This window comes from Pleuronectes platessa, chromosome 16 (genome assembly GCF_947347685.1).
Source record: "Pleuronectes platessa chromosome 16, fPlePla1.1, whole genome shotgun sequence".
In the NCBI taxonomy this organism is placed as follows: domain Eukaryota; kingdom Metazoa; phylum Chordata; class Actinopteri; order Pleuronectiformes; family Pleuronectidae; genus Pleuronectes; species Pleuronectes platessa.
Genome location: NC_070641.1, coordinates 20,749,176 through 20,764,093, shown reverse-complemented (window position 1 = coordinate 20,764,093; position 14,918 = coordinate 20,749,176). Strand labels below are relative to the sequence as shown.

General features: G+C 43.0%; 1 protein-coding gene across 2 annotated transcripts; it reads right to left on the bottom strand.

Annotated features, from left to right (window-relative positions):
• Positions 1 to 2,810: 2,810 nt before the first annotated feature.
• Positions 2,811 to 14,574, bottom strand: clcn7 (chloride channel 7). 2 transcript variants are annotated; one of them, XM_053443410.1, is made up of 25 exons: positions 14,357 to 14,574; positions 12,594 to 12,671; positions 11,274 to 11,339; positions 10,919 to 10,984; positions 10,657 to 10,789; positions 10,357 to 10,466; positions 9,829 to 9,909; positions 9,669 to 9,731; positions 9,474 to 9,557; positions 9,280 to 9,373; positions 8,682 to 8,746; positions 8,478 to 8,594; positions 8,333 to 8,387; positions 8,126 to 8,186; positions 7,544 to 7,685; positions 6,953 to 7,046; positions 6,608 to 6,780; positions 6,214 to 6,265; positions 5,977 to 6,104; positions 5,785 to 5,870; positions 5,567 to 5,699; positions 4,733 to 4,792; positions 4,477 to 4,653; positions 4,298 to 4,378; positions 2,811 to 4,168 (listed from the first exon to the last, which is right to left on the bottom strand). In XM_053443410.1, the coding sequence occupies exons 1-25, from the start codon at positions 14,471 to 14,473 to the stop codon at positions 4,082 to 4,084; spliced, it is 2,403 nt and encodes an 800-aa protein (XP_053299385.1). In that variant the 5' UTR covers positions 14,474 to 14,574; the 3' UTR covers positions 2,811 to 4,081. The 2 variants fall into 2 exon arrangements, with proteins under 2 accessions (XP_053299385.1, XP_053299386.1); XM_053443411.1 differs by lacking the exon at positions 12,594 to 12,671.
• Positions 14,575 to 14,918: the final 344 nt, after the last annotated feature.

The window sequence follows — 14,918 nt, the reverse complement described above, 5'->3', positions numbered from 1 at the left end:
AAATGTTTTTTTCGACAGCTTACAGGGTGGGAGTCCTTTATGGCTGCTTAGCGGAGACAGAATTACCCGAGTCGTGCAGAGGCCATTCATCCATAACCGCCTGAAAACCACCATGCTAATTCTCAGAGGGAAACGTAATAATTCAATGAGGAATAAATACAACGGTGTCTTCTAATAAAACCAGGGATGGTACTAGAGGGATTGAGGAATGAGATGATTGTGTTTTACCAAAAATATATAGTAATACACAGTCAAGTCTTTAACAAAACTCTCAAAAGACAAACTTGCTCTCATGATCTTTATTTTTCAGGGTTTCCACCACAGGTCACTACGTAAACATGCAAATGCAAATATGAAAAATGTTTTCAAGTGTAATTTGAGTTTTTAGTTTGGTCCATATTCCATCTGCTAACATGGAGGAGGCATCGTCACACAGTCACACATTGGTTTCTACACATGTCCAATGTATTTTGATTCATCATTTGCATCACTTACTATCCCAGGTTTGATTGTGTCAGCAATTTGTTACAGTTCCCATCAACGTTTATGAGCATATGCTTATTATTATAATACATTTTTTAGGGCAAATTGCAACACCCGGCGAAAACCTTAACGAACACACACAAGAAATATACTCAATATAGTAAATATTACGGATTAATATAGTCTCCTCATTCTGAGCAGTGTGGAGAGATCAAGTCTGGGTTTTTCAGCCTGAGCCGACTTATCCGCCGCACACGGACAACACACAGGGCAGGTCTGTGGAGGTTGTGTGATTCTCGTTCCCTCGTTGTTTGAGCTGTTGGTCAAGTTAGTTGTGGGAAGTGTGGGACTGGAAACTCTGGGCGGTGGGTGCTTGGTATTGGCAGAGGGAGTCCTGAAGGCCACTGGACCAGATTTGGGACCAGACCCTACCCTGTTCGAACGCCTTGTCGGGATGAGGGACATTGCAGCGATCTCCTCCTCCTTCTTCTTCTTGTGCTGCTCTTCCAGTTTCGCCTCCTTCGCAGCCTTCGCCAACCTCCAGTCCTCCCACAGGGCTGCCACAGCAGACCTCTCCTCCTTCTCCCCCGTCTCTTTGTCCCAAACGATCTCCTCGGGCGTCTGCGGCCTCTCCTCCACGTCTTTGGTTTTGCCGTCGTCTGGGATCATGGATCTTAACATCAACTTCCTTCCAGTCCTCTTCTTGATGTCGCTCATCAACCTCTTCAGACACTTCTCCTTCGTTTCCAGATCTCTCAACTGCTGATGTCTCAGGTTGTCCTCGGTGTTCCTCTTGACCCGGTCAGCCAGGATGAGCCTCCTCAGTGTCTTCAGTGCGTCCTGAGGGAGGCCTTCGAGTTGATCGAGCAGCTCCAAAACATGGCCCTCAATTTTACAGAGCATTTCAGTGGCGTTGCCGACATGAATCCTACCCATGCAGGACTCGTACACTCCTGTCACCTTCCTGCTAAGAGTATCCCACTCTATATCCTCGTCGCCCCCGGATAAAGACGGAGTGAATGCGACCAGACGTTTGAGATTGGAGAGTCTCCCCTCGTCTTTGGTGATCCTATGCTCCAATCTGCTCAACTCCAAATCGTGTATGTGATCGTTTCCTTTCTCTTGTATTTTCTTCAGGTTGCTCTGGCGCTCGTCCAGTGTTTCCTTCCTTCTCTCTGTGGCGTGGACCTGCATCAGATTCTGGTCGGACAGATTTCTCACCAGATCCATTAGCTGCTCAGAGGCACTAACGTCCATCCCCTCCTCACTGTTGTGTGTGAGCGACTGGACGAAAGCATCTTCCTCTATCTGCATCAAGGACGCCATCTTGAACAAAATGTCTCTGAATCGTTTAAATTTGTTCAAATGCGTCTCTCTCTCCGTGACTTCCCTTTCAATGTCCCCCAGTTTCGTCATTGACATCCTAACTTCACGAGCGTTCTTCTGATTGTGCCTCATCTCTTTTGCAAGAATTCTGTTGGCGTCCATCAAGTGTAATTCCATCAAACTGAGGGACTCTTCATACATGGACCTTTCCTTCTTCCTGAGATCCTCAAGCTGAATGATGTGTCGCTCTTTTGCTGCAACGGCCTGGTCCAGCTCCGCAATTTGTGAATCACAATCATCCACAGTCTTGGCGTACTGTGCCGTGGTCACCAAATAGGATTTTGTTTCCTCGATTATGGCACGCCGGAGCAAATCTAGTTCAAGCGCAGACATCTTGTGGTTATGGCTCAATCAACAATACGCTGCAATAATGTGTTCAGCTTTGCGTAGGTGGCAATCAACATCAAAGTGCATAACCGCCATTAACCGATTTTTGATATTGCTTTCAGATAATAGTCATATTTGAGGCCCCTATGGCCTTTGATGCTATACTTTGATGCTGTGCTCTGATGCTGAGCTCCTACGCCTTTCATTAAGGAATCTACTGTGTTGCTGCAGCGTGGAGTGGACTGAGCTGTTATGTTCTTGTTGATCCAAAATCTATTTAAATATATATAAAAAAGTTTGTCCAAACACTGCTACAGAAGTTCCCATACATTTTTTACACTTGCAGGTTCCATATAATGGAATAGCAAAGAAAGCCTTTTTTATAGTAGATTATTACACATATTGATTATATATAATTATAATATGTATATAACAGACTGTGTGGCTGGTAAAAGGTGAAAAAAACACTTGACACACAAGATATCGTACAGATAAAAACAGTGCCTAGACTTTTACTGACACCTAGTGGAGATGGAGGGAAGAGCTGTAGAGTTTGGATTGGTTTGTGCGAGTGGAAATTAAAGGTCTGACACTTCCAAGACACAAAACTCGTATAACAATAGATACATTTCAACTTTATTAATTCACAAAAGGCTTATCCAGTGGTTATAAAATAGAGCATCGTCAAAAGACTAAAGTCAGGAACAAGAAAAAGAAAAAGACGACAAAGGAAACAAAAGTGTGACAGCGATGAAGGGAAACTCAAAGAACAACACTGGCAGTTGAAATGTTGGACGCACAAATTGATAAAATAATTATGAAATCAGAATATTTTGTGCCGTACACTGACCAGGTAACGCAAGGGTTAATTGATGAGTTCAAAGAGAAGATGTGTGGTAAACAAAGTTTTACATTCATAGATATTCAGATCTTCATGAGGGACACTTGAAAGTATTTTTTTGCCAATACAATTTTCCAGTAGGAGGTGCAAACATTTGGTGGAGACAAAAAAAAACAAATCCTTTTCGTACCTCTGAGTAACAATCGATTTTTACCGTCAATAACGCACACATATCATTTTATATTTGTGTGAGCTCAGTGAAGAAGAACGAGGAGGAGCCACATTTATTAACAGAACCATCTCTTCTTAAATCTGCATCATTTAGCCAATGAGACAAGCGTCTCCTCTCCCTCCTGTGATGTAAAACCTAAACATTCTTCCAAACTTAAAAAATAAAACAAGCATTCAACGTCAACAATAAATAACTTTTTTTTTCAGTGCAAAACTACACAAAGAAATTGGAAAATACTAAATTTGCAAACATTGTCAGAGAAAAACCTCAAATGGGGACGAGGACGCTCGCTCAAATCAGGTTTTTCTAAAGCAAACCAGTTTCAATGTCCTGCTCAGTTCAACGGCAAGACAAGTCACATGTGAATCATTTAAAAAATAGAATTAATGAATGTTTTGATGTCACTGTTCCAGAACAATATTACTTCATGAGCGCTCGACATTCAACTGTTTGTGTTGTTGAGGAGTAAGAACACAGAGAACACAGAGAACACAAGGTTTTCCATTTACCAGTTAACTGCGATGAAACCGACTTCCCTCATCTGGTGTAGCTCAAAATTATTGTCATTATTAACGTTTACTATTATGATTAACAGCTTTTTTATATAGTTGATTGAATCTATTTGACTTTGTTGGTAAAAGGTCTTGAATCCGGTCAATGAAACCTTGTGAATCTTCTTTGCTTTCATGGAGGAACTCCCCCTCAGAGATGTTCTCTGCATAGCTGGGGCTCAACAGCTTCAGGCATCAGGTGGTAACAGTTCATGGGTGTGTGTGTGTGTGTGTGTGTGTGTGTGTGTGTGTGTTTGTGAACTATGTCTGGGCCAGCTGAAGTTCCTCTAGGCCGTGTTTGCCGAGGTGATACCTGGCCAAGTCTTTCCTTGTCACCAGTCCCACCACCTGCACAGGGTCACACACCAAACACAGGGGAACAAGGATGTGATCATTGAACATAAAGAAGAGTAAAGTTTAACTCAGTAACTGAAACAAGACATTCGAGAACAGAAGGAGACACAGAGACACTCTTACCCTGTTCTCATCATCCGCAACCACCAGGTGTCTGAGTCCCAGGGCTCTGAACAACTTGAACACACGAGGCAGAGACGTTTCCTGAGAAAACAAAAACAAAGTGAGAGATGAAATTTGGTATTGAATACTCTAAACCTGGATAAAAAAGATTTCGGTCTGTAAAGTTGTAGATGCCTTACCTGTGGTACTGTGTAGGGTGTGGCGTTCATGAACTCTGTGAGGTCCATCATACACTCCCTCTCGTCCTGGGAGACGTGGATGCTCTGGATCGGGGGGAAGCGGGGGTAGGCGTCCCTGAAGTCCTTCAGCTGGAGCTTCCTGTGGGTCAGCCGGGACCGGGCCAACTCAACAAACACCTGCCGGGACAGAACGGGAGAACACGGTGAGGGATCCTATTTAAAATATCATATATACACTTCCTGGTGAGGATGTTACCTTGTGCTTGAGGAGAACGATGAGCTGAGAGCGGAGGATGAGCCCGCAGAGCTTGGCTGGCTGATCAGGAGAGAAGAGCAAATGAGGGTTTGACTCTGTGCCGCACATTTCTTTCCTGCGCTCATTTTACATGTTGGACTTTCCTACAGAATAGAAACTTGGTAGTGGACTCAGAATGAGGAGGAAGTGAGCAGAAGCAGGCAATCTAACTTCCTCAAACACGGAGAGAACCATCTCCAGGTTTTCATAGAGGAGGTGGTGCAGTGGGTTATAATCACTCTCCGCCTCTTTCTATAATCTGGTTGATTTGGTGTCGTGTTTACATCACTGCCGGTTGTAGCTGGAGCTGTTAATAACCAGGCTAATGAACCCTGCAGAGTAGAATCACTGATATCTGACAGAAGACACATCTTCACTGGTGCACAGTCCAATAATATCCCCACAGACACCAGATTAAAAGTTCTGATATGTTGTGTTGTTCAAAGATATTTGCCAGGTGCTGATAAACGTATTCAGTGTTGTGTTTACTCATTTTGAAAAGGCTTGAATATCACGGATAGTGTGTATATATAAGTAAAAGTATCTCCAAATAAATCTCTGTCCATGGAACCTTCATTTCACAAAATATCTCAAGAGAACAAAAACCACTAAACGCTAAAACAAGCATGCCAGGCCAGTAGGTGGCGATAAACTTGATATAATCAGTCAAATAGCAGAGAAGGAACGCTGTGGTTGAAGCATTATTGGATGAGGAAATCAATTCGTGTTGACAGAGCGTCAGATATTGTCTTCTTCATCAGTCCTTTGAGTGAATTTCAAAAACCTGGATCGTACCTCATCAGTCCCAGAAACCTGCACGACGACGGGGAAGCCGTTGTGATTGGTGGACGTGTTGCTCAGGGTGTCCACGATGGTTCCCACCTTCTCTATCCGGTTCAAACAGGTCACTGGAGCACTCATCACCTCCCTGGACGGGGGAGACAAGAGGCGGTGAAACGAAGGAGAATGACTGAGATCGTACAAACACATGAACCAATCGGAAGGGAGCTCACCTCGCAGTCAGCCAGTGGGACGTAGCAGGAGCATCCCAGTGGAGGAAGGGAACACTCTGCAGCTTGATGTGGATGTCGTACAGACCCTGAACAGGAACAGACCGGTTACAGACACTTCCCGTGTCTCAATTCATGAAAAGAAGCAAACTGTCATGTTGGATCAGACGCGCTGATGCCATCCGCTTTACTCACCTCGACAAAATAATCTCCCACTATCTTGGCGGTCATGAGGACGAGCATGATGGGAAGGCCGTATGTGACATTCCCAGTAGCCTCCACCATGATGACGGTTAGACTGAGAGTCATTCTCACGATGCCGCCTGAGGACAGATGCTCGTTAGATTAGAAAACCTAAACACATATATAGAAGTATGGAATATAAAGATTTCTAAATGAGTAGTTTCTCAGTATTTACATATGATCACTCACCTAACTGAGCTGCAGCTCCAATTAAGGCATATTTACCAGGGTCCGCCCAGATCTAACAAAACACACACACACACACACACACACAGCAGAGTCCAAACAGTCAGTTATGTCATCTGGAACAATAGATCAGTTCGAGAGGAAGACAAGACTCATCCATTTTATCTTGTATCTTAAGATCTACTTCACATATATGTTTTTCTTGTTTGTAATATTTGTATTTCAATTACTGAGATACTTTAATAAAGTTCTGGCACCTTCAAATACATTCCTTTTCATAGAGGGGAGGTTAAAGTGAATATATCAAAAGAAGGCAGGTAAATTCTAAGCTACGACTTCATTATTCAGCCCCGGTTCAATACAGGAACTGAAAGATGTCGTCTAGTACTACACTGACCGATCCGTTGGAGGGAATGGAGGCCAGCAGGATTCCAAACAGTCTCCCCCAGGCGGCTCCGATGAGCAGAGACGGGATGAAGACGCCGGCCGACACTGCCAGGCCGTACGTCCAACACGCCAAGAAGAAATAGGTCAGAGTGAACAAGCCCAGAGTCAAAGGATTATAGCTCCCTGTAAAAAACAAATAAAAAAGTTATGTAAGAGAATGATAAGCAAACAAAACCGTGTTTCAGGCTTGAATCAATCCGGTCATGCTTCCATGAACATGAACCCATTTACACAGTGAAAAAATAGACACAATGGACTATTAACGCCTGCTTCCTGTACTTTAGCACAGCTTTACCTGGCTGGTTGTGAAAGAGACTGCGGACACTTCTCTCAGGAGTGTTGAAGAAGGCTGTTGCCATGGAGTTGTACTCTCCATCTGCACAGAACAACTAGAAAAAGAGAGAGGGACACAACATGGTGTTTGGACCAGAGTCAACATCAGTGCTCTCAGCTCTGTGAGGCTTTGATCATGGACGTCAATCTGCAAACATCCTGTAGCCAAGACATTTCCCTCAGAATAACAATGTCAAACTGTCTTGGACACACAACGACCACTACAGCCGGAGAAGCTCATTGAACTCAAACTGGACTCTCTGGTAAATAGATCACAGAGAGGAAGTAACAAGATTCACTGAGAAGGGTGTAACTGATCTGAATCTGCACTTAGTGTTTGTCTACTTTGCCAAAACATGAACATTAAACAAATAGTTCACCAACAACTAGTATAATGCATGATTGTGCCTGAGCACGTAACTGCCACTTCCCTATTTTCACCATTATTACAGATCATGGTCTACGTCTAGAGACAAGATAAGAGACTATTGAAAAAACCCATGTCAGAGATGTGTGAGTGTGAGTGTGAATGTGTGTGAGTGTGAGTGTGTACCTGCAGTGGGTACTCCTCATTGTGCTCTGGCCCCAGAGGCTGACAGTCGTTGGAGAAGTAGATCATAGTGAATGACACTGCCGCGGTCACAGCAGCAACCAACATGGCCTCCATCACTTGCAAACAAGGGCGATGGACGTACCTAAAAACACACACACACAGACACACACACAGACACACACACACACACAGACACACAACTGTCAACTAAATCAGCAGAGACGAGTCAGTCTGTACATTTAAACTTGTAAAACTTGCTACACAACACATAACCATGACCACACAGTTATGACATTTGTCAAATGTCAAATGTCATGTCATTTGTTTCAAGTTCCAGTTCAGTGAATGTACCTGTTCTTACAATGTGACTATTTTTAAACCCATCAATCACACGATGTGGATATTCCAAGAAACTGTTTTCATTGCTCTCTTAAACACTTCCTCATCTTGCATCCGTCTTTGCTACCAGCAAAGCGTTCAGGCCGCCGTGTGTTGTTTTTGTTGGCACACCACAAATGCAACACAATTGACGGGGAAATACAATTCATTTGTATAGTTGTAAGCAATTAAATCTTTTCTTACCTGATCCTGAAGATGGTCAACCAGTAGTTGAGGATATTGAACAGAGCTCCGAGCAAACCACCTGCACAGGAGAGGGAGGAAAATCAGAAAATAAAAAACACATTTAGATTTGTAAACTTGAAAAGCATGTTGGTTGTTTGGGAAATGTCAATATTTCATATATTTACACAAACGTCCAGTCTTCCATAAACAAAAAGGTGTTTTTACCTATAGCTCCCATGGCGATGAACAATGGAATCTCATAGAGATTATAGGCCACACTCTGACAAAGAACAAAAAATACAATGTCAACTTTTTACATAACAACGCAGAGCTGGAAGAAAAACCATGATTTACAAAACCAGCTCCTTACGTCTCCCTGAAAGCGACCGAAGTTGATGAGACCCGGGCTGGACAGGTCTCCGGTTTTGTTGTGATAGATGCTGAGGAAGAAGTTCAGGGTGAAGGTGGAAATCATGGAGGCAAAAAACTGCAGAAGAGAAAAGGTTTACGTGAGGAAGGAAATAAAAACAACATGCAATCATTTATCATGGGTTTGAAATACAGGTGCACTTACTATCCTCCATGTCAGCATCTGATTCCAGAAGGAAGCTCCCTCCTCCAGAGAGAACAGAACGCCACCTATTAACCAATGAAAAAAAAAAAAAAATCATAATGGAATGTTGATAAGGGGGCACTCAGAGAACACATACCACCACCAGGGCTAATGCTGAAGCAATGTTTCCCATCAATTATCAAGACTGTGGCATCCGGCCATATCCTCCTTTGTCCTGCCACAGTTTCATAATAAACCAAATATTTTTTTTGCACATGTCTTGTGATAACATGAGAATTAAGTTAAGTTGTTACTGTGCACGCAGACAGTCTGACCACATAGTTTCGGAATGCAGATTTCTCTCTCTCTTTCTCACACGAGAACTTCTCTTTCACTCGGCAGATTCTTCTTTCTCAAGTTTTACTTTTGCATTTTTTACACATTTTTAATAGATCGTATAAAATCTTCATCTAACAAAGTTAACAGTGACAGTAGAGGGTCTGTACTTTTCACCAACCACTGTTTTTTCTTTTCTACTTTAAATCCACCCACATAATTCACACAGGTTCATAATAAAGCACGTGTTTGTACTGTGCTCCTGAGTCAGCTGGATTTTTACCGACTGGGGCCCCGAAGGCAGCTGAAACTCCGGCGGCAGCTCCGGCAGAAACAAAGTCTCTTTTTTCTGTGTCTCTCCGGAAGTATTCAAACATCTGCAGACACACACACCAACGATTCATATTTGAAATTACTCAGTAATCATCGGTAATATTTCAAATGGGGGGAAATGTTGTTTGTCAGCTGATGACTGACCTTGAAGTCTCTCTTTAGAGACGTACTCCTGCCCTGGGAGACGCCTGCAGCTACAACAGCACCCGAATGAATCATGGGCCCTTCCTGAGGGATTGTGGGTAAACAAACAAGACACATGTGAAAATAAATTAAACGTCACAATTAACGCAAATGACACAGAGGTAATGTTACATTTTGACCGATTCAAATTTTCACCTTTCCGACAGCGAGGCCGCCAACCACAGAACAAATAACTCCGCAGACTTTCACCACCAGGGTCTGTCGAGGACAAACACACAAAACGTAAGGATAACACAAAAAAAGGATTGTTTCAAGTACATTTATTACACTGTCTCTTGTGTATTTGTGTGCGTACCTTGAGTCGTACCACCCTGGGAATCTTGATGCCATTCAGGTAACATTTTATCTGGGGTATACCACTTCCTGCCGCTATGGGCTGGATCACACGGAGGAGACGGTGAGAAGAGGAAGGGGTAGTCAGAGTGAAAGAGGTTAGTTATATCATAGGTGGGTATTTTTGACCTCGACATTGAAAGCTGGCTTTGCAAATGTCTGGGAATTATAAAAAAAAAAAAACACACAATTGAGCAACTTCAGACTGGAGGAAGGAACAACAGTGTTATATGTCCCTGATCACAAGCTCACCAACTGTGGCTTATCAGACTATTAGGCAGGAATAAAGGATGATCACACATACGCACTGTTAGTTTTCACTTCCACAGTTTAGACTGAGACCTGCACATTTTAATAAAAAAACTCTCTCACTCGAAAACTACTTAATGAAACAAAAGAGGAAGAAAAAAGCACATCAAAATAGGAACCGCGTCTCCGAAGTAACGTTAATAACCGAAAAGGTCAAATTATTTCCCCTTTTCAGTCTTACCTCAAAAAACGCAACCATGATGGCCCCCAACATGACGATGGCAGAGTTGAGGAAGGCCCAGAGCAGGAGGGAGATGGACAGGCCGCCTGCCTCTGTAAACTTCTCGATGTCTGTGTGGTTAGAGGTCAAGGAACGACTCTGGGTCACAGCAGGTGAATGATAGTTCAGACCAGGACGATGGATACCAACTGTTATTAAATATGTTATTTTAACAAGATATATTATGACTTAGCGAGCCCTGTAGAGCTCAGTCGTATGTTGCTAATCGTCAAGTGTGTCGTGAACACCTTTTGAGGATACTTGTTTTGACAACTTGGTATTTGATCCCAGCCAGCTGCTCCACCGCAATGTCTATGAAGCAGGCGATGAGGCCGGTGAGGAAGCCGATGAGGCCGCAGACCACCCAGCGACTGATCTCCAGACACCGGAAACCCTGAGGGCACAAGAGCATGAAGAGATGGAGCAAACACTGAGGCAGGTAAAATAATGAGGACCGCAGAATCAAGGGAATGCATCATCATTTCAGGATGGGTGGGGGGGGGGGGGGTTCCAACCAACTCACCATGTAACTCATCCTTCTCTCCTCCTCCAGAAACAGCTGGTTTTCAATGTTATCATAGTCCAGACTCTGGAATAACAAACACATATTAATGACAATGATGTTTACACATGTTCTTCAATGCGTCACGATAAACATGGATCCTGAAAATGTGGCAGATCTGACGTAATGCAGCGCAGATCATATCAAATGCTGCCAGTTTCCAGCATTTTTAATGAGATTAGTATTTAGATCTAGTGTGTTGATGTGGTTTGGGTTTCAGGGCCTGAACCGTATTTTCTGTAAAAGAGTTATTGTCTAATTTGACTGTTTTTATCATTTCTATCTAGATTCATATAATCATCAGCTCTCTGTTTACCTCATATTTAAGAGACAGTAGCTTCTCGGTGTGAGGGATCTCTTTGGGCCGCCCTCTTAGAGACTCCTGCAGGATAAAAAAAACAAAAAGGTCACCACACAGACACTGAATTCTGATCTGGTGGGAGACGGAAGGAGGCGGGAACTACATTACTTGATTTTTGAACAGTGGGGAAAAGCAGCAATTCACAAATCAGGAAGATGTTTACACACTTAAAAGTCACCTCAATAGACAAAAAAATTAAAAGTTTGACAGAATTAAACTTTACATACTGTTAACATGGACAATAAAGCATGCGGAAGATGGGGGGGACACTTAATACAGGAGTATTAAATCTATGTGTAGGAAAGAATGAGTTCTTGTTAGTGCAGATTGTTGTGCTCGTGCAAAAAATGATCAACACGTACAAACAAGCCGGCTACAGACAATTACCAACATGCAGTGTCACTGTCGCACAACCGGCAGCAACTGAGGTAACCGACGTGCACACAGCAAACAACAATCAGACAGATCACATGCAAGTCGTGACATGCCTCATCTGTCACGGAGCCATTTCTCTCCATCCTTCTGAACCATGTCAGTAAGCATTAGTCATGCGGCCCTGTACTGGGTTGCAACTAACAGGAGCCTGAAGCAGTGACTTTCAGTTCTTTGTTCGATCAAAGAGAACGTGTCTGACTTATGGGAGTTTACGGGAGTAATGCAAACATATCTACAAGTCTTCGGCTTCATATTTTCACAATGTTTGAGGAGTTTTAATAAAGGGTTAAATAAAAAAAAAAGCTGAACTTCATCTGTTTCCATCACAGGCAAAGAATCCCAGTGGAAACCGACAGACCGATGAGTCAACTGTCGCTGTGTTCATTTGCACCACTATCAGGCAGCTTTCCCACAGTTATAAGGAAGCTACTGATCTTAAATTAAATAGTTTACCTATATTAGGAACGCTATGGTCCTACCCCTTCACTCTATGGGAAGTTGTACCTTCTAAATCAGGCCCTGAGGCTGCATGAGTAGACACAGTCAGCCAGACACACACGTAAACACGAGTGTGAGGCCAAATCATATTTTATCAACTATCAATGTACCCTCACACGTCACTAGTTGTTTAATATGTCATTTTAAGACAGAGGCAGATGGTTTTCAAAGTGGTTGGTAGACAGGTGAGGTTTCTATTGTTACAGGTGGATGAACTAACTACATTTCTAAAGATTGAAGGTGAAGTGGCTGCTAAGGGTCTCGATGATGTGCTGATCTACGGGAGCGACAGACACAGATGGACGACAACAGAGCGGTGACGATATCGAACACGGACTTTACCTCGTCTGACGTTATCTCCTCCTCCAAATCCACTGTGCTGAGTCTGCCTATCTGAAATACACTGCCCCCTTCAGACGGCTGGACACCGGAGACAGCAACACAAATAAACATATGGATGTAGGGATGCAACACTCTTATGTGTGATCACTTGTGTACTAGAATGCCCACGAGGAGGGGCAACTGTGGCTCAGAGCGGGTCGTCCACAACACAGAGAGTCGATGGTTCGATCTCTCGGGCGAGATACTGCACCCCGAGTTTCCCCTGGTGGCTGCCGACAGTGTGTGAATGGTGTGTGATAAAATAAACTCAGCATAAAGTAGTGCTGCATGAATGTGTGTGTGAATGTGTGAGTTCTGCTTGTACTGTAAAGCCCTTTGAGTAGTTGATATACAGTCCGTTTACTGTTTTTAATGAAGTTAAATGTTAAGTCGTGGGTGAGATATTTGTGAATTAAGATGAAAGAAAAGGGCTATGGGAAAAGTTAGGAATTAAAAACATATATATATTCAGGAACAACACAAAAAACTACTTTGCTTGCTATAAATGACATCAAATTTTCTAATTCTTATTGTGAAAGACCGACAGCACAGTGTATTGTCTTGAATTAACTTTAAGATAAAGTTAGTTTGCCTCCACCTTTGGTCCCTGATGCTTGTGGGAGTAATTGACTAATCACGGCTGCATTAACAGGAAGAAAAGGAAGTTGCATTTTCCAGTAGTTTTTCTATATATTGCCCAACAGCTTGGTTCAGGCTGCAGTTGGCTGTCTAACATGATACTGTCAGTGATTGACAACAGGGCTGCATGCTAAAAAAAAAACAACAACAATTATCACAATGCAAATTTTAAATCAAAAGCAATATAAGAAAAGTTCAAATTCTATCACTATAACTCTTATGCAATGAGCAGGTCACAGTCACATAATGGATCTACCTCAAAGTCGTAAAATGTTTATCACATGTTTGTCATTCTTTACACATAAAGAGTTTAAAAACCAAATTCTTTAAATTTTAAAGAGATAATAATAACGTGACATTTATCATGATAAATATTTTTATCTTGATATGATTTTTACCCTGCTATACTTGATATATCATTTTAAAGGTTCAGTTTGTAAGATATAGGTGAAAAGGGATCTATTGTCTCTTGTGTATATCTAAAATTTTACCTTTACCCTAGAATTGGCCCTTTATGTTGTAAATACTTTATATTTACATCGGGAGCAAATCCTTTCTACGGAGGCAGCCATGTTTTTTTGTTTACAGTAGCCCAGACTGGCCAAACTAAACAGCTGCAACGTGCAACTTCACCACTAGGTGTCCCTACATTCTACACACTGAACCTTTAACTCATAAGGACTCTTAACTAGTGCAGGATTAGAAACACATGTCATTACTAAGAGCCTTCTCCTGTCTGAATCAAATCCCTGTGACAAGCTATGAGAGGAACCAACTTCCTGTGACCTCATCATTTTCTACAGATAACAGAATCTCACCAGTTGCATCAGGTCAGCAATTGAACCCACACTGATTGATTTAGTCTCATTTCAGACACTTTCCGGCCTCACGCAAAGCAAAACGTTGCGTCAGTGTCGCGGCTGCAAACGTGAAAATACAAAAGAAACACACACTAATGATGGCGACACATGCAGCGTCCGAAGACCAGCCTATCAGTGACCTAACGATGGGCTGGGGGGGGACGCAGCATTTGGAGGAGAGGGGGGGAAACACCTGTTAGCCGTTAGCCGCTATGCTAGCTGTACCTGTCTGGAGAGGGGGTTCTGCTGCTCGGAGCCGTTGAGCAGCGGGGTTCTCTCCCCGGTGGCCCCGGACTCGTCGGCCCGGCTGGACCACGACACTTTCTTGGTGATGTTGGCCATGGCGGCGCCTCCCCCCCACCCACGGAGTTTACTTCATTAATGTCCGCTCCTGCTGCCGCTGCTGCTGTTGTTATCCTCCTCCAGCTGATCAGTCACTCCTGCAACTCGTGACGCTTTGTACGGCGAGCGATGAGCGGACAAAATTAAGAGCGAGGCGATGCCCGTTGCATTGTGGGACTTGTGGTTTTTTGTTTTGTGGTGAAGTTGAAACGGAAAGATATATGTGGCAGAGGGGGAAGAAGTGTGAAGGTCATCTGCTTGTGTAAAAGTAATAATAATAATAATAATACAACCGCACGTCCATAACTTATTGTTCTCCATAACCTATTGTCTTACTGTATATATTGTTGTTTTATGTCCGTTTGTTGTTTTATGTACAGTGAACCAACCACACCAAGGCAATTTCCTGTATGTGCAAATGTACTTGGCAAATAAAAGGATTCTG

What these genes read in the sequence shown, in the direction of transcription:
- clcn7 (XM_053443410.1), bottom strand. Translation starts at nt 14,473, where the DNA reads ATGGCCAACATCACCAAGAAAGTGTCGTGGTCCAGCCGGGCCGACGAG. An exon ending in ATGAGGAGTACCCACTGCAG is followed by an intron (nt 7,047 to 7,543) that starts GTACACACTCAC and finishes CTCTTTTTCTAG; the next exon opens with TTGTTCTGTGCAGATGGAGA. An exon ending in CACCCTACACAGTACCACAG is followed by an intron (nt 4,379 to 4,476) that starts GTAAGGCATCTA and finishes TTGTTTTCTCAG; the next exon opens with GAAACGTCTCTGCCTCGTGT.